The sequence below is a fragment of the Mobula hypostoma genome, chromosome 2 (genome assembly GCF_963921235.1).
Source record: "Mobula hypostoma chromosome 2, sMobHyp1.1, whole genome shotgun sequence".
Lineage (NCBI taxonomy): Eukaryota > Metazoa > Chordata > Chondrichthyes > Myliobatiformes > Myliobatidae > Mobula > Mobula hypostoma.
The window spans coordinates 122617465-122640961 of record NC_086098.1 but is presented as its reverse complement, the minus strand read 5'-3'; the positions used below and the strand labels follow the sequence as shown (position 1 = coordinate 122640961).

General features: G+C 58.9%; 1 protein-coding gene across 1 annotated transcript in view; it reads left to right on the top strand.

The window, feature by feature from the left end:
• The window catches only part of LOC134359369 (calpain-8-like), a 147395-nt gene that overhangs the window by 78175 nt on the left and 45723 nt on the right, over nt 1-23497 (top strand). Inside the window, exons 15-17 of the mRNA XM_063072506.1 lie at nt 9274-9354; nt 10690-10747; nt 10846-10907. Of these exons, the coding sequence (XP_062928576.1) occupies nt 9274-9354; nt 10690-10747; nt 10846-10907 (201 nt within the window). The remainder of the gene's footprint in view (nt 1-9273; nt 9355-10689; nt 10748-10845; nt 10908-23497) is intronic.

Genomic DNA, 23497 nt, shown 5'->3' with positions numbered 1-23497 from the left:
GATTGGGAGATAGGTGAGGGGGTAGCGATCTGTTTGGAGGAGTGTGGGTGGGAGAGGGAATTGGGAGATAGGTGATGGGATAGGGATCTGGTTGGAGTGTAGGTGGGAGTGGATTGGGAGACAGGTGAGTGAGGTAGAGATCTGGTTGGAGGAGTGTGGGTGGGAGAGAGGATTTGGAGATAGGAGAGGGGATAGGGATCTGGTTGGAGGAGTGTGGGAGGGAGAGGGTATTGGGAGATAGGTGAGGGGGTAGCGATCTGTTTGGAGGAGTATGGGTGGGAGAGGGGATTGGGAGATAGGTGAGTGAGGTAGGGATCTGGTTGGAGGAGTGTGGGTGGGAGAGGGGATTTGCAGATAGGTGAGGGTGTAGGGATGTGGTTGGTTGAGTGTGGGTGGGAGAGGGGATTTGGAGATAGGAGAGTGAGGTAGGGATCTGGTTGGAGGAGTGTGGGTGGGAGAGGGGATTGGGAGATAGGTGAGGGGGTAGGGATCTGGTTGGTTGAGTGTGGGTGGGAGAGGGGATTTGGAGATAGGAGAGTGAGGTAGGGATCTGGTTGGAGGAGTGTGGGTGGGAGAGGGGATTGGGAGATAGGTGAGGGGGTAGGGATCTGGTTGGAGGAGTGTGGGTCGGAGAGGGGATTGGGAGATAGGTGAGGGGATAGGGATCTGGTTGGAGGAGTATGGGTGGGGGAGGGGCTTGGGAGATAGGTGAGTGAGGTAGGGATCTGGTTGGAGGAGTGTTGGTGGGAGAGGGGATTGGGAGATTGGTGAGGGGGTAGGGATCTGGTTGGAGGAGTGTGGGTGGGAGAGGGGATTGGGAGATTGGTGAGGGGGTAGGGATCTGGTTGGAGCAGTGTGGGAGGGAGAGGGGATTGGGAGATAGGTGAGTGAGGTAGGGATCTGGTTGGAGGAGTGTGGGAGGGAGAGGGGATTGGGAGATAGGTGAGGGGGTAGGGATCTGGTTGGAGGAGTGTGGGTGGGAGAGGGGATTGGGAGATAGGTGAGTGAGGTAGGGATCTGGTTGGAGGAGTGTGGGTGGGAGAGAGGATTTGGAGATAGGAGAGGGGATAGGGATCTGGTTGGAGGAGTGTGGGTGGGAGAGGCGATTGGGAGATAGGTGAGGGGGTTGCGATCTGTTTGGAGGAGTGTGGGTGGGAGAGGGGATTGGGAGATAGGTGAGTGAGGTAGGGATCTGGTTGGAGGAGTGTGGGTGGGAGAGAGGATTTGGAGATAGGAGAGGGGATAGGGATCTGGTTGGAGGAGTGTGGGTGGGAGAGGGGATTGGGAGATAGGTGAGTGAGGTAGGGTTCTGGTTGGAGGAGTGTGGGTGGGAGAGGGGATTGGGAGATAGGTGAGTGAGGTAGGGATCTGGTTGGAGGAGTGTGGGTGGGAGAGGGGATTGGGAGATAGGTGAGTGTGGTAGGGATCTGGTTGTAGGAGTGTGGGTCGGAGAGGGGTTTTGGAGATATGTGAGGGGATAGGGATCTGGGTGGAGGAGTATGGGTGGGGGAGGGGATTGGTTGATAGGTGAGTGAGGTAGGGATCTTGTTGGAGGCGTGTGATTGGGAGATAGGTGAGGGGGTATCGATCTGTTTGGAGGAGTGTGGGTGGGAGAGGGAATTGGATGATAGGTGAGTGAGGTAGGGATCTGGTTGGAGGAGTGTGGGTGGGAGATTGGATTGGGAGATAGGTGAGTGAGGTAGGGATCTGGTTGGAGGAGTGTGGGTGGGAGAGGGGATTGGGAGATAGGTGAGGTGGTAGGGATCTGGTTGGAGGAGTGTGGGTGGGAGAGAGTATTGGGAGATTGGTGAGGGGGTAGGGATCTGGTTGCAGGAGTGTGGGTGGGAGAGGGGTTGGGAGATAGGTGAGGGGGTAGGGATCTGGTTGGAGGCGTGTGGGTGGGAGAGGTGAATGGGAGATAGGTGAGGGGTTAGGGATCTGGTTGGAGGAGTGTGGGTGGGAGAGGGGATTGGGAGATAGACGAGGGGGTAGGGATCTGGTTGGAGGAGTGTGGGTGGGAGAGGGGATTTGGAGATAGGTGAGGGGATAGGGATCTGGTTGGAGGAGTGTGGGTGGGAGATAGGTGAGGGGGTAGCGATCTGTTTGGAGGAGTGTGGGTGGGAGAGGGGATTGGGAGATAGCTGAGTGAGGTAGGGATCTGGTTGGAGGTGTGTGGGTGGGAGAGGGGATTGGGAGATAGGTGAGTGAGGTAGGGATCTGGTTGGAGGAGTGTGGGTGGGAGAGGGGATTTGCAGATAGGTGAGGGGGTAGGGATCTGGTTGGATGAGTGTGGGTGGGAGAGGGTATTTGGAGATAGGAGAGTGAGGTAGGGATCTGGTTGGAGGAGTGTGGGTGGGAGATAGGTGAGTGTGGTAGGGATCTGGTTGCAGGAGTGTGGGTCGGAGAGGGGTTTGGGAGATATGTGAGGGGATAGGGATCTGTTTGGAGGAGTGTGGGTGGGAGAGGGGATTGGGAGATACGTGAGGGGATAGGGATCTGGTTGGAGGAGTGTGGGTGGGGGAGGGGATTGGGAGATAGGTGAGGGGATAGGGATCTGGTTGGAGGAGTGTGGGAGGGAGAGGGGATTGGGAGATACGTGAGGGGATAGGGATCTGGTTGGAGGAGTGTGGGTGGGGGAGGGGATTGGGAGATAGGTGAGTGAGGTCGGGATCTGGTTGAAGGAGTGTTGGTGGGAGAGGGGATTGGGAGATTGGTGAGGGGGTAGGGATCTGGTTGGAGGAGTGTGGGAGGGAGAGGGGATTGGGAGATAGGTGAGGGGGTAGGGATCTGGTTGGAGGAGTGTGGGAGGGAGAGGGGATTGGGAGACAGGTGAGTGAGGTCGGGATCTGGTTGGAGGAGTGTTGGTGGGAGAGGGGATTGGGAGATTGGTGAGGGGGTAGGGATCTGGTTGGAGGAGTGTGGGAGGGAGAGGGGATTGGGAGATAGGTGAGGGGGTAGGGATCTGTTTGGAGGAGTGTGGGTGGGAGTGGATTGGGAGATAGGTGAGTGAGGTAGAGATCTGGTTGGAGGAGTGTGGGTGGGAGAGGGGATTGGGAGATAGGTGAGTGTGGTAGGGATCTGGTTGTAGGAGTGTGGGTCGGAGAGGGGTTTTGGAGATATGTGAGGGGATAGGGATCTGGTTGGAGGAGTGTGGGTGGGGGAGGGGATTGGGAGATAGGTGAGGGGGTAGCGATCTGTTTGGAAGAGTGTGGGTGGGAGAGGGGATTGGGAGATAGGTGAGGGGGTAGCGATCTGTTTGGAGGAGTGTGGGTGGGAGAGGGGATTGGGAGATAGGTGAGGGGGTAGGGATCTGGTTGGAGGAGTGTGGGTGGGAGAGGGGATTTTGAGATAGGTGAGGGGGTAGGGATCTGTTTGGAGGAGTGTGGGTGGGAGAGGGGATTGGGAGATAGGTGAGTGAGGTAGGGATCTGGTTGGAGGAGTGTGGGTGGGAGAGGGGATTGGGAGATAGGTGAGGGGGTAGCGATCTGTTTGGAGGAGTGTGGGTGGGAGAGGGGATTGGGAGATAGGTGAGTGAGGTAGGGATCTGTTTGGAGGAGTGTGGGTGGGAGAGTGGATTGGGAGATAGGTGAGGTGGTAGGGATCTGGTTGGAGGAGTGTGGGTGGGAGAGGGGATTTGGAGATAGGAGAGGGGATAGGGATCTGGTTGGAGGAGTGTGGGTGGGAGTGGGGATTTGGAGATAGGTGAGTGAGGTAGGGATCTGGTTGGAGGAGTGTGGGTGGGAGAGGGGATTGGGAGATAGGAGAGGGGATAGGGATCTCGTTGGAGGAGTGTGGGTTGGAGAGGGGATTGGGAGATAGGTGAGTGAGGTAGGGATCTGTTTGGAGGAGTGTGGGTGGGAGAGGGGATTTGGAGATAGGAGAGGGGATAGGGATCTGGTTGGAGGAGTGTGGGTTGGAGAGGGGATTGGGAGATAGGTGAGTGAGGTAGGGATCTGGTTGGAGGAGTGTGGGTGGGAGAGTGGATTGGGAGATAGGTGATGGGATAGGGATCTGGTTGGAGGAGTGTGGGTGGGAGAGGGGATTGGGAGATAGGTGAGGGGATAGGGATCTGGTTGGATGAGTGTGGGTTGGAGAGGGGATTGGGAGATAGGTGAGTGAGGGGTTGGGATCTGGTTGGAGGAGTGTGGGCGGGAGAGTGGATTGGGAGATAGGTGAGGTGGTAGGGATCTGGTTGGAGGAGTGTGGGTGGGAGAGGGAATTGGGAGATAGGTGATGGGATAGGGATCTGGTTGGAGTGTGGGTGGGAGTGGATTGGGAGACAGGTGAGTGAGGTAGAGATCTGGTTGGAGGAGTGTGGGTGGGAGAGAGGATTTGGAGATAGGAGAGGGGATAGGGATCTGGTTGGAGGAGTGTGGGTGGGAGAGGGGATTGGGAGATAGGTGAGTGTGGTAGGGATCTGGTTGGAGGAGTGTGGGTCGGAGAGGGGTTTGGGAGATATGTGAGGGGATAGGGATCTGTTTGGAGGAGTATGGGTCGGGGAGGGGATTGGGAGATAGGTGAGTGAGGTAGGGATCTGGTTGGAGGAGTGTTGGTGGGAGAGGGGATTGGGAGATTGGTGTGGGGGTAGGGATCTGGTTGGAGGAGTGTGGGAGGGAGAGGGGATTGGGAGATAGGTGAGGGGGTAGCGATCTGTTTGGAGGAGTGTGGGTGGGAGAGGGGATTGGGAGATAGGTGAGTGAGGTAGGGATCTGGTTGGAGGAGTGTGGGTGGGAGAGAGGATTTGGAGATAGGAGAGGGGATAGGGATCTGGTTGGAGCAGTGTGGGTTGGAGAGGGGATTGGGAGATAGGTGAGTGAGGTAGAGATCTGGTTGGAGGCGTGTGATTGGGAGATAGTTGAGGGGGTTGCGATCTGTTTGGAGGAGTGTGGGTGGGAGAGGGGATTGGGAGATAGGTGAGGGGATAGGGATCTGGTTGGAGTGTGGGTGGGAGTGGATTGGGAGATAGGTGAGTGAGGTAGAGATCTGGTTGGAGGAGTGTGAGTGGAAGATAGGTGAGGGGGTAGCGATCTGTTTGGAGGAGTGTGGGTGGGAGAGGGGATTGGGAGATAGGTGAGTGAGGTAGGGATCTGGTTGTAGGAGTGTGGGTGGGAGAGAGGATTTGGAGATAGGAGAGGGGATAGGGATCTGGTTGGAGGAGTGTGGCTGGGAGAGGCGATTGGGAGATAGGTGAGTGAGGTATGGATCTGGTTGGAGGAGTGTGGGTGGGAGAGGGGATTGGGAGATAGGTGAGGGGATAGGGATCTGGTTGGAGTGTGGGTGGGAGTGGATTGGGAGATAGGTGAGTGAGGTAGAGATCTGGTTGGAGGAGTGTGGGTGGGAGAGGGGATTGGGAGATACGTGAGGGGATAGGGATCTGGTTGTAGGAGTATGGGTGGGTGAGAGGATTGGGAGATAGGTGAGTGAGGTATGGATCTGGTTGGAGAAGTGTTGGCGGGAGAGGGGATTGGGAGATGGGTGAGGGGATAGGGATCTGGTTGGAAAAGTGTGGGTGGGAGAGGGGATTGCGAGATAGGTGAGAGGGTAGGGATCTGGTTGGAAGAGTGTGGGTGGGAGAGGGGATTTGCAGATAGGTGTGGGGGTAGGGATCTGGTTGGAGGAGTGTGGGTGGGAGAGAGGATTGGGAGATGGGTGGGTGGGGTGGGAGAGGCGATTGGGAGATGTGTGGGGTGGGTGAGGTTTGGGTAGGGGGTGAGGAGTTTGGGTGAGGTTGAGTAGTGGGTGAGGGGTTTGGGTGAGGTTTGGGTGGGGGTGAGGTTTAAAAGGGGTTTGGGTAGGAATAGGATGCTCTGGAGGAGGAACAAGTGGCTGAGGAACTGGTGTAGGGGGCTGGGTTTCAGATTTCAGGATCACTGGGACCTCTTCTGGGGCAGGTGGGACCTGTACAAGAGAGACGGGTTACACTTGAACTGCAGGGGGACCAATATCCTTTCAGGGAGGTTTGTTAGTGCTATTGGAGAGGCTTTAAACTAGATTTGCAGGGTGATGGGAAACAGAGTGCTAGAGCTGACAGTGTGGCTGGGGTGAAAATAAATGATATTGAAAGTTTAAGCAAATCTGCTGATAGAAAGGTTGTGAGTGGTGGTAAAAATCTTCTGAGGTGTATGTATTTCAATGCTAGGAGTATTGCGGGGAAGGCGGATGAGTTGAGGGCGTGGACTGACACGTGGAATTATGATGTTGTAGCAATTAGTGAAACTTGGCTCCAGGAGGGGCAGGACTGGCCTCTTAATATTCCAGGGTTCCAATGCTTCAGAAGTGATCGAGGCAGAGGAATGAAAGGTTGGGGAGTAGCATTGCTTGTTAGGGAAAATATTACAGCAGTGCTCGGGCAGGACAGATTAGAGGGCTTGTCTACTGAGTCCTTATGGGTGGAGCTGAGAAACAGGAAAGGTATGGCCACATTAGTGGGATTGTATTACAGACCACCCAATAGTCAACGAGACTTGGAAGAGCAAATCTGCAGACAGATAGCAGGCAACTGCAGGAAACATAAAGTTGTAGTGGTAGGGGATTTTAATTTTCGATACATTGATTGGGATTCCCATACTGTTAGGGGTCTAGATGGTTTAGAGTTTGTAAAATGTGTTCAGGAAAGTTTTCTAAATCAGTATATAGATGGACCAACTAGAGGGGATGCAATATTGGATCTCCTGTTAGGAAACGAATTAGGGCAAGTGACGGAAGTCTTTGTCGGGGAGCATTTTGGTTCCAGTGATCATAACACCATTAGTTTCAATTTGATCATGGACAAGGATAGATCTGGTCCTCGGGTTGAGGTTCTGAACTGGAAGAAGGCCAAATTTGAAGAAATGAGAAAGGATCTAAAAAGCGTGGATTGGGACAGGTTGTTCTCTGGCAAAGATGTGATTGGTAGGTGGGAAGCCTTCAAAGGGGAAATTTTGAGAGTGCAGAGTTTGTATGTTCCTGTCAGGATTAAAGGCAAATTGAATAGGAATAAGGAACCTTGGTTCTCAAGGGATATTGCAACTCTGATAAAGAAGAAGATGGAGTTATATGAAATGTATGGGAAACAGGGGGTAAATCAGGTGCTTGAGGAGTATAAGAAGTGCAAGAAAATACTTAAGAAAGAAATCAGGAGGGCAAAAAGAAGACATGAGGTTGCCTTGGCAGTCAAAGTGAAGGATAATCCAAAGAGCTTTTACAGGTATATTAAGAGCAAAAGGATTGTAAGGGATAAAATTGGTCCTCTTGAAGATCAGAGTGGTCGGCTTTGTGCGGAACCAAAGGAAATGGGGGAGATCTTAAATAGGTTTTTTGCGTCTGTATTTACTAAAGAAGCTGGCATGAAATCTATGGAATTGAGGGAATCAAGTAGTGAGACCATGGAAACTGTACAGATTGAAAAGGAGGAGGTGCTTGCTGTCTTGAGGAAAATTAAAGTGGATAAATCCCCGGGACCTGACAGAATGTTCCCTCGGACCTTGAAGGAGACTAGTATTGAAATTGCGGGGGCCCTGGCAGAAATATTTAAAATGTCGCTGTCTATGGGTGAAGTGCCGGAGGATTGGAGAGTGGCTCATGTTGTTCCATTGTTTAAAAAAGGATCGAAAAGTAATCCGGGAAATTATAGGCCAGTGAGTTTAACGTCAGTAGTAGGTAAGTTATTGGAGGGAGTACTAAGAGACAGAATCTACAAGCATTTGGATAGACAGGGGCTTATTAGGGAGAGTCAACATGGCTTTGTGCGTGGTAGGTCATGTTTGACCAATCTATTGGAGTTTTTCGAGGAAGTTACCAGGAAAGTGGATGAAGGGAAGGCAGTGGATATTGTCTACATGGACTTCAGTAAGGCCTTTGACAAGGTCCCGCATGGGAGGTTAGTTAGGAAAATTCAGTCGCTCGGTATACATGGAGAGGTGGTAAATTGGATTAGACATTGGCTCAATGGAAGAAGCCAAAGAGTGATAGTAGAGAATTGCTTCTCCGAGTGGAGGCTTGTGACTAGTGGTGTGCCACAGGGATTAGTGCTGGGTCCATTGTTATTTGTCATCTATATCAATGATCTGGATGATAATGTGGTAAATTGGATCAGCAAGTTTGCTGATGATACAAAGATTGGAGGTGTAGTAGACAGTGAGGAAGGTTTTCAGAGCCTGCAGAGGGACTTGGACCAGCTGGAAAAATGGGCTGAAAAATGGCAGATGGAGTTTAATACTGACAAGTGTGAGGTATTGCACGTTGGAAGGACAAACCAACGTAGGACGTACAGGGTTAATGCTAAGGCACTGAGGAGTGCAGTGGAACAGAGGGATCTGGGAATACAGATACAAAATTCCCTAAAAGTGTCATCACAGGTAGATAGGGTCGTAAAGAGAGCTTTTGGTACATTGGCCTTTATTAATCGAAGTATTGACTATAAAAGCTGGAATGTTATGATGAGGTTGTATAAGGCATTGGTGAGGCCGAATCTGGAGTATTGTGTTCAGTTTTGGTCACCAAATTACAGGAAGGATATAAATAAGGTTGAAAGAGTGCAGAGAAGGTTTACAAGGATGTTGCCGGGACTTGAGAAACTCAGTTACGCAGAAAGGTTGAATAGGTTAGGACTTTATTCCCTGGAGTGTAGAAGAATGAGGGGAGATTTGATAGAGGTATATAAAATTATGATGGATATAGATAGAGTGAATGCAAGCAGGCTTTTTCCACTGAGGCAAGGGGAGAAAAAAACCAGAGGATGTGGGTTAAGGGTGAAGGGGGAAAAGTTTAAAGGGAACATTAGCGGGGGCTTCTTCACACAGAGAGTGGTGGGAGTATGGAATGAGCTGCCAGACGAGGTGGTAAATGTGGGTTCTTTTTTAACATTTAAGAATAAATTGGACAGATACATGGATGGGAGGTGTATAGAGGGATATGGTCCGTGTGCAGGTCAGTGGGACTAGGCAGAAAATGGTTCGGCACAGCCAAGAAGGGCCAAAGGGCCTGTTTCTGTGCTGTAGTTCCTATGGTTTCTATGGGTGAAGGTGCAGCTTGAGAGGGGTTTGGGTGGAGGTGTGGTTTGAATGAGGCATGGGTGAGGTTTGGGTTGGTGGATGAGATTTGAGAGGGGTTTGGGTAGAGAATGGTTTAAGAGGGACGTGGGTGAGATTTGGGTGGGGGTGTGGTTTGAGAGGGGCGTTGGGGGTATGTTTTCCGAGGGACATGGGCGAGCTTTGGGTGGGTGGATGAGGTTTGAGAGGGGTTCGGGTAGGTGGGTGAGGTCAAGTTCTGAACTAAACTTTGCTTCCATTTCAGACTTGGCGGAGCTGGGGTCACCATAAGAATGGCGTAGAGAGCAGATCCTTGCCCACGTCACCAGTGTCACCCCCTCTGAAGGTAAGACCACCTTCTCAATCCACTGGCTCCTTGCTGCAGTCTAGCTGGTTGGGTCCAGGCCCAGTGACAGCCAACTGGAGCCTCTCTGTTACTCACACTGACTGCACTAGTCGCACACCTGGAAGCAACAGGGAACTTCAGGAGAGGAGAACAACAAACTTGAATCACTGTACCTCCCAATCCCAGGGGAAAGGTCAGTTCGTGACACACTATACCCCCAATCCTGGGGGGGGGATGGTTAGATGTAGCACACTGTACCCCCAGTCTCAGGTGGAAAGGTCAGTGTGTAACACACTATGTACTCCTGGTTCTGGGGGGAAAGGTCAGTGTGTAACACACTGTACCCCCAGTCTCAGGTGGAAAGGTCAGTGTGTAACACACTATGTACTCCTGGTTCTGGGGGGAAATGTCAGTGTGTAACACACTGTACCCCCGATCTTGGGGTGGGGGGAGGTCAGTGTGTAACACACTATGTACTCCCAGTTCTGGGGGAAAATCAGTGTGTAACACACTGTATGCTCCCAGTTCTGGGGGGAAAGGTCACTGTACCCTTTTCCCGGGCAACACAAGGAAGGCTCTTTGGCCCATGATGTTTGCACTGAGCCTCAGGCCAAATTAAACTCACTCCTTATGCCTGTACATGATCCATATCTCTTCATTTCCTGTATATTTATGTGTTTTTGGTATAAATGCCTCTTCAACATCGCTATTGGATCTGCTTCCACAACCACCTTTTGCATTCTGTTCCAGGCACCCACCACCCTCTCTTTAAAAAAAAATAAATTGACCTGTCCATCTCCTTTAAACTACCCCCCCCCCCACACACACTTTAAATCCATGCCCTGTAGTACTTTACACTCCCACCCTGGGAAAAAGCCTCTCTCTTAATTTTATTAACTTCTGTCGGGTTTCCCCTCAGTCATCATGTGCCAGATAAAACAGCCAGGGTTTGTCCAGTCTCTCCCAAGAGGAGCATCTGGTAAACCTGGTCTGCATCCTGTCCGAAGCCTCAACACCCTTTAGCTAATGGAGGGTGTGGTGGGGTGAAACCAGAAATGCACATGCAACTCCTGATGTGGCCGAAACAAAGTTTTATACAGCCGTAATATGATTTCCTGACATTTCTACTCAACACCTCGATCAATGGGTCAAACATGCCATATGCCTTCCTTGCCACCTGTCTACCTGCATGGCCAGTTTTTGGCATCTGGAGACTTGGACCTCGAGATCCTCTGTACATCAATGCTGTTAAGGGCCCTGTCATTACAAAGTGCAACATCTCACTCTCAAGGAATCTGGTTCTGACTGATGTGTTGCCTTCACTTTGCCCTTCAGAATGCAGAGCTGGACGCCGCAGGGTTGCAGAAGGTGCTGAACGAAGTCTTCCTCTGCGGTGAGTTCCTGGCTGTAGTCCTGCGTTTTTGTGCAGTGGCCGCGCCTTCCGTTCTGTTGTCTGACTGATCCTGATCTCCATCTTGTCTCTGTTGACAGACGAGGTGGCAGCAGAGGGTTTCAGTCTTGACCACTGCCGTGCGATAGCACTGCTCATGAACGTATCCTTCAGCTTCAGGCAGCGGCCATGGAGAGGGGGTGTAGACAGGGTGAGGGAGGGGGTGTAGACAGTGTGAGGGAGGGGGTGTGGACAGGGTGAGGGAGGGGGTGTGGACTGTGGGAGAGGGGGTGTAGACAGAGTGAGGGAGGGGGTGTGGACAGGGTGAGGGAGGGGGTGTAGACAGGGTGAGGGAGGGGGTGTAGACTGTGGGTGAGGGGGTGTAGACAGGGTGAGGGAGGGGGTGCGGACTGTGGGAGAGGGGGTGTAGACAGGGTGAGGGAGGGGGTGTGGACTGTGGGTGAGGGGGTGTAGACAGGGTGTGGGAGGGGGTGTAGACTGTGGGACAGGGGGGTGTAGACAGGGTGAGGGAGGGGGTGTGGACTGTGGGAGAGGGGGTGTAGACAGGGTGAGGGAGGGGGTGTAGACAGGGTGAGGGAGGGGGTGTGGACAGGGTGAGGGAGGGGGTGTGGACTGTGGGAGAGGGGGTGTAGACAGGGTGAGGGAGGGGGTGTGGACAGGGTGAGGGAGGGGTGTAGACAGGGTGAGGGAGGGGGTGTGGACTGTGGGAGAGGGGGTGTAGACAGGGTGAGTGAGGGGATGTGGCAGGAGGGAGAGGGGGTGGAGACAGGGTGTGGGAGGGGGTGTGGACTGTGGGAGAGGGGGTGTAGACAGGGTGAGGGAGGGGGTGTAGACAGGGTGTGGGAGGGGGTGTAGACAGAGTGAGGGAGGGGGTGTAGACAGGGTGAGGGAGGGAGTGTGGACTGTGGGAGAGGGGATGTAGACAGAGTGAGGGAGGGGGTGTGGACAGTGGGAAAGGGGGTGTAGACAGGGTGAGGGAGGGGGTGTGGACTGTGGGAGAGGGGGTGTAGACAGGGTGAGGGAGGGGGTGAGGACTGTGGGAGAGGGGGTGTAGACAGGGTGAGGGAGGGGGTGTGGACGGTGGGAGAGGGGATGTAGACAGGGTGAGGGAGGGGGTGTGGACGGTGGGAGAGGGGATGTAGACAGGGTGAGGGAGGGGGTGTGGACGGTGGGAGTGGGGGTGTAGACAGGGTGAGGGAGGGGGTGTGGACTGTGGGAGAGGGGGTGTAGACAGGGTGAGGGAGGGGGTGTGGACTGTGGGAGAGGGGGTGTAGACAGGGTGAGGGAGGGGGTGCGGACTGTGGGAGGGGGGTGTAGACAGGGTGAGGGAGGGGGTGCGGACTGTGGGAGAGGAGGTGTAGACAGGGTGAGGGAGGGGGTGTGGACTGTGGGAGGGGGGTGTAGACAGGGTGAGGGAGGGGGTGCGGACTGTGGGAGAGGGGGTGTAGACAGGGTGAGGGAGGGGGTGTGGACTGTGGGAGGGGGGTGTAGACAGGGTGAGGGAGGGGGTGTGGACTGTGGGAGAGGGGGTGTAGACAGGGTGAGGGAGGGGGTGTGGACTGTGGGAGAGGGGGTGTAGACAGGGTGAGGGAGGGGGTGTGGACTGTGGGAGAGGGGGTGTCGACAGGGTGAGGGAGGGGGTGTGGACGGTGGGAGTGGGGGTGTAGACAGGGTGAGGGAGGGGGTGTGGACTGTGGGAGAGGGGATGTAGACAGGGTGAGGGAGGGGGTGTGGACTGTGGGAGTGGGGGTGTAGACAGGGTGAGGGAGGGGGTGTGGACTGTGGCAGAGGGGGTATAGACAGGGTGAGGGAGGGGGTCTGGACTGTGGGAGAGGGGGTGTAGACAGGGTGAGGGAGGGGGGGGACTGTGGGAGAAGGGGTGTAGACAGGGTGAGGGAGGGGGTGTGGACAGTGGGAGAGGGGGTGTAGACAGGGTGAGGGAGGGGGTGTGGACTGTGGGAGAGGGGGTGTAGACAGGGTGAGGGAGGGGGTGTAGACAGGGTGAGGGAGGGGGCGTGGACGGTGGGAGAGGGGATGTAGACAGGGTGAGGGAGGGGGTGTGGACGGTGGGAGAGGGGATGTAGACAGGGTGAGGGAGGGGGTGTGGACGGTGGGAGTGGGGGTGTAGACAGGGTGAGGGAGGGGGTGTGGACGGTGGGAGAGGGGATGTAGACAGGGTGAGGGAGGGGGTGTGGACGGTGGGAGAGGGGATGTAGACAGGGTGAGGGAGGGGGTGTGGACGGTGGGAGTGGGGGTGTAGACAGGGTGAGGGAGGGGGTGTGGACTGTGGGAGGGGGGTGTAGACAGGGTGAGGGAGGGGGTGTGGACTGTGGGAGAGGGGGTGTAGACAGGGTGAGGGAGGGGGTGCGGACTGTGGGAGGGGGGTGTAGACAGGGTGAGGGAGGGGGTGCGGACTGTGGGAGAGGGGGTGTAGACAGGGTGAGGGAGGGGGTGTGGACTGTGGGAGGGGGGTGTAGACAGGGTGAGGGAGGGGGTGCGGACTGTGGGAGAGGGGGTGTAGACAGGGTGAGGGAGGGGGTGTGGACTGTGGGAGAGGGGTGTAGACAGGGTGAGGGAGGGGGTGTGGACTGTGGGAGAGGGGGTGTAGACAGGGTGAGGGAGGGGGTGTGGACTGTGGGAGAGGGGGTGTAGACAGGGTGAGGGAGGGGGTATGGACTGTGGGTGAGGGGGTGCAGGTGTAGACAGGGTGAGGGAGGGGGTGTGGACTGTGGGAGAGGGGGTGTAGACAGGGTGAGGGAGGGGATGTGGACGGTGGGAGAGGGGGTGTAGACAGGGTGAGGGAGGGGGTGTGGACTGTGGGAGAGGGGGTGTAGACAGGGTGAGGGAGGGGGTGTGGACTGTGGGAGAGGGGATGTAGACAGGGTGAGGGAGCGGGTGTGGACTGTGGGAGAGGGGATGTAGACAGGGTGAGGGAGGGGGTGTGGACTGTGGGAGAGGGGGTGTAGACAGGGTTAGGGAGGGGGTGTAGACTGTGGGAGAGGGGGTGTAGACAGGGTGGGAGAGGGGGTGTAGACAGGGTGAGGAAGGGGGTGTGGACTGTGGGTGAGGGGGTGTAGACAGGGTGAGGGAGGGGGTGTGGACTGGGAGAGGGGGTGTAGACAGGGTGAGGGAGGGGCTGTGGACGGTGGGAGTGGGGGTGTAGACGGTGAGGGAGGGGGTGCGGACTGTGGGAGAGGGGGTGTAGACAGGGTGAGGGAGGGGGTGCGGACTGTGGGAGAGGGGGTGTAGACAGGGTGAGGGAGGGGGTGCAGACTGTGGGAGTGGGGGTGTAGACAGGGTGAGGGAGGGGGTGTGGACTGTGGGAGAGGGGGTGTAGACCGGGTGAGGGAGGGGGTGCGGACTGTGGGTGAGGGGGTGTAGACAGGGTGAGGGAGGGGGTGCGGACTGTGGGAGAGGGGGTGTAGACAGGGTGAGGGAGGGGGTGCAGACGGTGGGAGAGGGGGTGTAGACAGGGTGAGGGAGGGGGTGCGGACTGTGGGAGAGGGGGTGTAGACAGGGTGAGGGAGGGGGTGTGGACTGTGGGTGAGGGGGTGTAGACAGGGTGAGGGAGGGGGTGTGGACTGTGCGAGGGGGGTGTAGACAGGGTGAGGGAGGGGGTGTGGACTGTGGGAGAGGGGGTGTAGACAGGGTGAGGGAGGGGGGGTGACTGTGGGAGAGGGGGTGTAGACAGGGTGAGGGAGGGGGTGTGGACTGTGGGAGAGGGGGTGTAGACAGGGTGAGGGAGGGGGTGTGGACTGTGGGAGAGGGGATGTAGACAGAGTGAGGGAGGGGGTGTGGACAGTGGGAGAGGGGGTGTAGACAGGGTGAGGGAGGGGGTGTGGACTGTGGGAGAGGGGGTGTAGACAGGGTGAGGGAGGGGGTGTAGACAGGGTGAGGGAGGGGGTGTGGACGGTGCGAGATGGGATGTAGACAGGGTGAGGGAGGGGGTGTGGACGGTGGGAGAGGGGATGTAGACAGGGTGAGGGAGGGGGTGTGGACGGTGGGAGTGGGGGTGTAGACAGGGTGAGGGAGGGGGTGCGGACTGTGGGAGAGGGGGTGTAGACAGGGTGAGGGAGGGGGTGTGGACTGTGGGAGGGGGGTGTAGACAGGGTGAGGGAGGGGGTGCGGACTGTGGGAGAGGGGGTGTAGACAGGGTGAGGGAGGGGGTGTGGACTGTGGGAGGGGGGTGTAGACAGGGTGAGGGAGGGGGTGTGGACTGTGGGAGAGGGGGTGTAGACAGGGTGAGGGAGGGGGTGTGGACTGTGGGAGAGGGGGTGTAGACAGGGTGAGGGAGGGGGTATGGACTGTGGGTGAGGGGGTGCAGGTGTAGACAGGGTGAGGGAGGGGATGTGGACGGTGGGAGAGGGGGTGTAGACAGGGTGAGGGAGGGGGTGTGGACGGTGGGAGTGGAGGTGTAGACAGGGTGAGGGAGGGGGTGTGGACTGTGGGAGAGGGGGTGTAGACAGGGTGAGGGAGGGGGTGTGGACTGTGGGAGAGGGGGTGTAGACAGGGTGAGAGAGGGGGTGTGGACTGTGCGTGAGGGGGTGCACGTGTAGACAGGGTGAGGGTGGGGGTATGGACTGTGGGTGAGGGGGTGCAGATGTAGACAGGGTGAGGGAGGGAATGTGGACGGTGGGAGAGGGGGTGTAGACAGGGTGAGGGAGGGTGTGTGGACGGTGGGAGTGGGGGTGTAGACAGGGTGACGGAGGGGGGTGTGGACTGTGGGAGAGAGGGTGTAGACAGGGTGAGGGAGGGGGTGTGGACGGTGGGAGTGAGGGTGTAGACAGGGTGAGGGAGGGGGTGTGGACTGTGGGAGAGGGGGTGTAGACAGGGTGAGGGAGGGGGATGTGGACTGTGGGTGAGGGAGTGCAGGTGTAGACAGGGTGAGGGAGGGGTTGTGGACGGTGGGAGTGGGGGTGTAGACAGGATGAGGGAGGGGGTGTGGACTGTTGGAGAGGGGATGTAGACAAAGTGAGGGAGGGGGTGCAGACTGTGGGAGAGGGGGTGTAGAAAGGGTGAGGGAGGGGGTGTGGACTGTGGGAGAGGGGATGTAGACAGGGTGAGGGAGGGGGTGTGGACTGTGGGAGGGGGGTGTAGACAGGGTGAGGGAGGGGGTGTGGACTGTGGGAGAGGGGGTGTAGACAGCGTGAGAGAGGGGGTGTGGACTGTGGGTGAGGGGGTGCACGTGTAGACAGCGTGAGGGAGGGGGTATGGACTGTGGGTGAGGGGGTGCAGGTGTAGACAGGGTGAGGGAGGGGATGTGGACGGTGGGAGAGGGGGTGTAGACAGGGTGAGGGAGGGGGTGTGGACTGTGGGAGTGGGGGTGTAGACAGGGTGAGGGAGGGGGTGTGGACTGTGGGAGAGAGGGTGTAGACAGGGTGAGGGAGGGGGTGTGGACGGTGGGAGTGGGGGTGTAGACAGGGTGAGGGAGGGGGTGTAGACTGTGGGAGAGGGGGTGTAGACAGGGTAAGGGAGGGGGTGTGGACTGTAGGAGAGGGGTTGTAGACAGAGTGAGGGAGGGGGGGCGGACTGTGGGAGAGGGGGTGTAGACAGGGTGAGGGAGGGGGTGTGGACTGTGGGAGAGGGGATGTAGACAGGGTGACGGAGGGGGTGTGGACTGTGGGAGAGGGGGTGTAGACAGGGTGAGGGAAGGGGTGTGGACTGTGGGAGATGGGATGTAGACAGGGTGAGGGAGGGGGTGTGGACTGTGGGAGAGGGGGTGTAGACAGGGTGAGGGAGGGGGTGTGGACGGTGGGAGTGGGGGTGTAGACGGGGTGAGGGAGGGGGGTGTGGCCTGTGGGAGAGAGGGTGTAGACAGGGTGAGGGAGGGGGTGTGGACGGTGGGAGTGGGGGTGTAGACAGGGTGAGGGAGGGGGTGTGGACTGTGGGAGAGGGGGTGTAGACAGGGTAAGGGAGGGGGTGTGGACTGTGGGAGAGGGGATGTAGACAGAGTGAGGGAGGGTGTGCAGACTGTGGGAGACGGGGTGTAGACAGGGTGAGGGAGGGGGTGTGGACTGTGGGAGAGGGGATGTGGACAGGGTGAGGGAGGGGGTGTGGACTGTGGGAGGGGGGTGTATACAGGGTGAGGGAGGGGGTGTGGACTGTGGGAGAGGGGGTGTAGACAGGGTGAGAGAGGGGGTGTGGACTGTGGGTGAGGGGGTGCACGTGTTGACAGGGTGAGGGAGGGGGTATGGACTGTGGGTGAGGGGGTGCAGGTGTAGACAGGGTGAGGGAGGGGATGTGGACGGTGGGAGAGGGGGTGTAGACAGGGTGAGGGAGGGGGTGTGGACTGTGGGAGAGGGGGTGTAGACAGGGTGAGGGAGGGGGTGTGGACTGTGGGAGAGGGGATGTAGACAGGGTGAGGGAGGGTGTGTGGACTGTGGGAGAGGGGGTGTAGACAGGGTGGGAGAGGGGGTGTAGACAGGGTGAGGAAGGGGGTTTGGACTGTGGGAGGGGGGTGCAGACTGTGGGAGAGGGGTTGTAGACAGGGTGGGGGAGGGGGTGTAGACAGGGTGTGGGAGAGGGGTTGTAGACAGAGTGAGGGAGGGGGTGCAGACTGTGGGAGAGGGGGTGTAGACAGGGTGAGGGAGGGGGTGCAGACTGTGGGAGAGGGGGTGTAGACAGGGTGAGGGATGGGGTGAAGACTGTGGGAGAGGGGGTGTAGACAGGGTGAGAGAGGGGGTGTGGACTGTGGGTGAGGGGGTGCACGTGTAGACAGGGTGAGAGAGGGGGTATGGACTGTGAGTGAGGGGGTGCAGGTGTAGACAGAGTGAGGGAGGGGATGTGGACGGTGGGAGAGGGGTTGTAGACAGGGTGAGGGAGGGGGTGTGGACGATGGGAGTGGGGGTGTAGACAGGGTGAGGGAGGGTGTGTGGACTGTGGGAGGGGGTGTAGACAGGGTGAGGGAGGGGGTGTGGACTGTGGGAGAGGGGGTGTAGACAGGGTGAGAGAGGGGGTGTGGACTGTGGGTGATGGGGTGCACGTGTAGACAGGGTGAGGGAGGGGGTATGGACTGTGGGTGAGGGGTTGCAGGTGTAGACAGGGTGAGGGAGGGGATGTGGACGGTGGGAGAGGGGGTGTAGACGGTGAGGGAGGGGGTGTGGACGGTGGGAGTGGGGGTGTAGACAGGGTGAGGGAGGGGGTGTGGACTGTGGGAGAGAGGGTGTAGACAGGGTGAGGGAGGGGGTGTGGACGGTGGGAGTGGGGGTGTAGACAGGGTGAGGGAGGGAATGTGGACGGTGGGAGAGGGTGTGTAGACAGGGTGAGGGAGGGTGTGTGGACCGTGGGAGTGGGGGTGTAGACAGGGTGACGGAGGGGGGTGTGGACTGTGGGAGAGAGGGTGTAGACAGGGTGAGGGAGGGGGTGTGGACGGTGGGAGTGAGGGTGTAGACAGGGTGAGGGAGGGGGTGTGGACTGTGGGAGAGGGGGTGTAGACAGGGTGAGGGAGGGGGGTGTGGACTGTGGGTGAGGGGGTGCAGGTGTAGACAGGGTGAGGGAGGGGTTGTGGACAGTGGCAGTGGGGTTGTAGACAGGGTGAGGGAGGGGGTGTAGACTGTTGGAGAGGGGATGTAGACAAAGTGAGGGAGGGGGTGCAGACTGTGGGAGAGGGGGTGTAGAAAGGGTGAGGGAGGGGGTGTGGACTGTGGGAGAGGGGATGTAGACAGGGTGAGGGAGGGGGTGTGGACTGTGGGAGGGGGGTGTAGACAGGGTGAGGGAGGGGGTGTGGACTGTGGGAGAGGGGGTGTAGACAGGGTGAGAGAGGGGGTGTGGACTGTGGGTGAGGGGGTGCACGTGTAGACAGGGTGAGGGAGGGGGTATGGACTGTGGGTGAGGGGGTGCAGGTGTAGACAGGGTGAGGGAGGGGATGTGGACGGTGGGAGAGGGGGTGTAGACAGGGTGAGGGAGGGGGTGTGGACTGTGGGAGTGGGGGTGTAGACAGGGTGAGGGAGGGGGTGTGGACGGTGGGAGTGGGGGTGTAGACAGGGTGAGGGAGGGGGTGTGGACGGTGGGAGTGGGGGTGTAGACAGGGTGAGGGAGGGGGTGTAGACTGTGGGAGAGGGGGTGTAGACAGGGTAAGGGAGGGGGTGTGGACTGTAGGAGAGGGGTTGTAGACAGAGTGAGGGAGGGGGTGCAGACTGTGGGAGAGGGGGTGTAGACAGGGTGAGGGAGGGGGTGTGGACTGTGGGAGAGGGGATGTAGACAGGGTGACGGAGGGGGTGTGGACTGTGGGAGAGGGGGTGTAGACAGGGTGAGGGAAGGGGTGTGGACTGTGGGAGAGGGGATGTAGACAGGGTGAGGGAGGGGGTGTGGACTGTGGGAGATGGGATGTAGACAGGGTGAGGGAGGGGGTGTGGACTGTGGGAGAGGGGGTGTAGACAGGGTGAGGGAGGGGGTGTGGACGGTGGGAGTGGGGGTGTAGACGGGGTGAGGCAGGGGGGTGTGGACTGTGGGAGAGAGGGTGTAGACAGGGTGAGGGAGGGGGTGTGGACGGTGGGAGTGGGGGTGTAGACAGGGTGAGGGAGGGGGTGTGGACTGTGGGAGAGGGGGTGTAGACAGGGTAAGGGAGGGGGTGTGGACTGTGGGAGAGGGGATGTAGACAGAGTGAGGGAGGGTGTGCAGACTGTGGGAGACGGGGTGTAGACAGGGTGAGGGAGGGGGTGTGGACTGTGGGAGAGGGGATGTGGACAGGGTGAGGGAGGGGGTGTGGACTGTGGGAGAGGGGGTGTGTATACAGGGTGAGGGAGGGGGTGTGGACTGTGGGAGAGGGGGTGTAGACAGGGTGAGAGAGGGGGTGTGGACTGTGGGTGAGGGGGTGCACGTGTTGACAGGGTGAGGGAGGGGGTATGGACTGTGGGTGAGGGGGTGCAGGTGTAGACAGGGTGAGGGAGGGGATGTGGACGGTGGGAGAGGGGGTGTAGACAGGGTGAGGGAGGGGGTGTGGACTGTGGGAGAGGGGGTGTAGACAGGGTGAGGGAGGGGGTGTGGACTGTGGGAGAGGGGATGTAGACAGGGTGAGGGAGGGTGTGTGGACTGTGGGAGAGGGGGTGTAGACAGGGTGGGAGAGGGGGTGTAGACAGGGTGAGGAAGGGGGTTTGGACTGTGGGAGGGGGGTGCAGACTGTGGGAGAGGGGTTGTAGACAGGGTGGGGGAGGGGGTGTAGACAGGGTGTGGGAGAGGGGTTGTAGACAGAGTGAGGGAGGGGGTGCAGACTGTGGGAGAGGGGGTGTAGACAGGGTGAGGGAGGGGGTGCAGACTGTGGGAGAGGGGGTGTAGACAGGGTGAGGGATGGGGTGAAGACTGTGGGAGAGGGGGTGTAGACAGGGTGAGAGAGGGGGTGTGGACTGTGGGTGAGGGGGTGCACGTGTAGACAGGGTGAGAGAGGGGGTATGGACTGTGAGTGAGGGGGTGCAGGTGTAGACAGAGTGAGGGAGGGGATGTGGACGGTGGGAGAGGGGGTGTAGACAGGGTGAGGGAGGGGGTGTGGACGGTGGGAGTGGGGGTGTAGACAGGGTGAGGGAGGGTGTGTGGACTGTGGGAGGGGGTGTAGACAGGGTGAGGGAGGGGGTGTGGACTGTGGGAGAGGGGGTGTAGACAGTGTGAGAGAGGGGGTGTGGACTGTGGGTGATGGGGTGCACGTGTAGACAGGGTGAGGGAGGGGGTATGGACTGTGGGTGAGGGGGTGCAGGTGTAGACAGGGTGAGGGAGGGGATGTGGACGGTGGGAGAGGGGGTGTAGACGGTGAGGGAGGGGGTGTGGACGGTGGGAGTGGGGGTGTAGACAGGGTGAGGGAGGGGGTGTGGACTGTGGGAGAGAGGGTGTAGACAGGGTGAGGGAGGGGGTGTGGACGGTGGGAGTGGGGGTGTAGACAGGGTGAGGGAGGGAATGTGGACGGTGGGAGAGGGTGTGTAGACAGGGTGAGGGAGGGTGTGTGGACCGTGGGAGTGGGGGTGTAGACAGGGTGACGGAGGGGGGTGTGGACTGTGGGAGAGAGGGTGTAGACAGGGTGAGGGAGGGGGTGTGGACGGTGGGAGTGAGGGTGTAGACAGGGTGAGGGAGGGGGTGTGGACTGTGGGAGAGGGGGTGTAGACAGGGTGAGGGAGGGGGGTGTGGACTGTGGGTGAGGGGGTGCAGGTGTAGACAGGGTGAGGGAGGGGTTGTGGACAGTGGGAGTGGGGGTGTAGACAGGGTGAGGGAGGGGGTGTAGACTGTTGGAGAGGGGATGTAGACAAAGTGAGGGAGGGGGTGCAGACTGTGGGAGAGGGGGTGTAGACAGGGTGAGGGAGGGGGTATGGACTGTGGGTGAGGGGGTGCAGGTGTAGACAGGGTGAGGGAGGGGATGTGGACGGTGGGAGAGGGGGTGTAGACAGGGTGAGGGAGGGGGTGTGGACTGTGGGAGTGGGGGTGTAGACAGGGTGAGGGAGGGGGTGTGGACGGTGGGAGTGGGGGTGTAGACAGGGTGAGGGAGGGGGTGTGGACGGTGGGAGTGGGGGTGTAGACAGGGTGAGGGAGGGGGTGTAGACTGTGGGAGAGGGGGTGTAGACAGGGTAAGGGAGGGGGTGTGGACTGTAGGAGAGGGGTTGTAGACAGAGTGAGGGAGGGGGTGCAGACTGTGGGAGAGGGGGTGTAGACAGGGTGAGGGAGGGGGTGTGGACTGTGGGAGAGGGGATGTAGACAGGGTGACGGAGGGGGTGTGGACTGTGGGAGAGGGGGTGTAGACAGGGTGAGGGAAGGGGTGTGGACTGTGGGAGAGGGGATGTAGACAGGGTGAGGGAGGGGGTGTGGACTGTGGGAGATGGGATGTAGACAGGGTGAGGGAGGGGGTGTGGACTGTGGGAGAGGGGGTGTAGACAGGGTGAGGGAGGAGGTGTGGACGGTGGGAGTGGGGGTGTAGACGGGGTGAGGCAGGGGGGTGTGGACTGTGGGAGAGAGGGTGTAGACAGGGTGAGGGAGGGGGTGTGGACGGTGGGAGTGGGGGTGTAGACAGGGTGAGGGAGGGGGTGTGGACTGTGGGAGAGGGGGTGTAGACAGGGTAAGGGAGGGGGTGTGGACTGTGGGAGAGGGGATGTAGACAGAGTGAGGGAGGGGGTGTAGACTGTGGGAGAGGGGGTGTAGACAGGGTAAGGGAGGGGGTGTGGACTGTAGGAGAGGGGTTGTAGACAGAGTGAGGGAGGGGGTGCAGACTGTGGGAGAGGGGGTGTAGACAGGGTGAGGGAGGGGGTGTGGACTGTGGGAGAGGGGATGTAGACAGGGTGACGGAGGGGGTGTGGACTGTGGGAGAGGGGGTGTAGACAGGGTGAGGGAAGGGGTGTGGACTGTGGGAGAGGGGATGTAGACAGGGTGAGGGAGGGGGTGTGGACTGTGGGAGATGGGATGTAGACAGGGTGAGGGAAGGGGTGTGGACTGTGGGAGAGGGGGTGTAGACAGGGTGAGGGAGGGGGTGTGGACGGTGGGAGTGGGGGTGTAGACGGGGTGAGGCAGGGGGGTGTGGACTGTGGGAGAGAGGGTGTAGACAGGGTGAGGGAGGGGGTGTGGACGGTGGGAGTGGGGGTGTAGACAGGGTGAGGGAGGGTGTGTGGACTGTGGGAGAGGGGGTGTAGACAGGGTAAGGGAGGGGGTGTGGACTGTGGGAGAGGGGATGTAGACAGAGTGAGGGAGGGTGTGCAGACTGTGGGAGACGGGGTGTAGACAGGGTGAGGGAGGGGGTGTGGACTGTGGGAGAGGGGATGTGGACAGGGTGAGGGAGGGGGTGTGGACTGTGGGAGGGGGGTGTATACAGGGTGAGGGAGGGGGTGTGGACTGTGGGAGAGGGGGTGTAGACAGGGTGAGAGAGGGGGTGTGGACTGTGGGTGAGGGGGTGCACGTGTTGACAGGGTGAGGGAGGGGGTATGGACTGTGGGTGAGGGGGTGCAGGTGTAGACAGGGTGAGGGAGGGGGTGTGGACTGTGGGAGAGGGGGTGTAGACAGGGTGAGGGAGGGGGTGTGGACTGTGGGAGAGGGGATGTAGACAGGGTGAGGGAGGGTGTGTGGACTGTGGGAGAGGGGGTGTAGACAGGGTGGGAGAGGGGGTGTAGACAGGGTGAGGAAGGGGGTTTGGACTGTGGGAGGGGGGTGCAGACTGTGGGAGAGGGGTTGTAGACAGGGTGGGGGAGGGGGTGTAGTCAGGGTGTGGGAGAGGGGTTGTAGACAGAGTGAGGGAGGGGGTGCAGACTGTGGGAGAGGGGGTGTAGACAGGGTGAGGGAGGGGGTGCAGACTGTGGGAGAGGGGGTGTAGACAGGGTGAGGAATGGGGTGAAGACTGTGGGAGAGGGGGTGTAGACAGGGTGAGAGAGGGGGTGTGGACTGTGGGTGAGGGGGTGCACGTGTAGACAGGGTGAGAGAGGGGGTATGGACTGTGAGTGAGGGGGTGCAGGTGTAGACAGAGTGAGGGAGGGGATGTGGACGGTGGGAGAGGGGGTGTAGACAGGGTGAGGGAGGGGGTGTGGACGGTGGGAGTGGGGGTGTAGACAGGGTGAGGGAGGGTGTGTGGACTGTGGGAGGGGGTGTAGACAGGGTGAGGGAGGGGGTGTGGACTGTGGGAGAGGGGGTGTAGACAGTGTGAGAGAGGGGGTGTGGACTGTGGGTGATGGGGTGCACGTGTAGACAGGGTGAGGGAGGGGGTATGGACTGTGGGTGAGGGGGTGCAGGTGTAGACAGGGTGAGGGAGGGGATGTGGACGGTGGGAGAGGGGGTGTA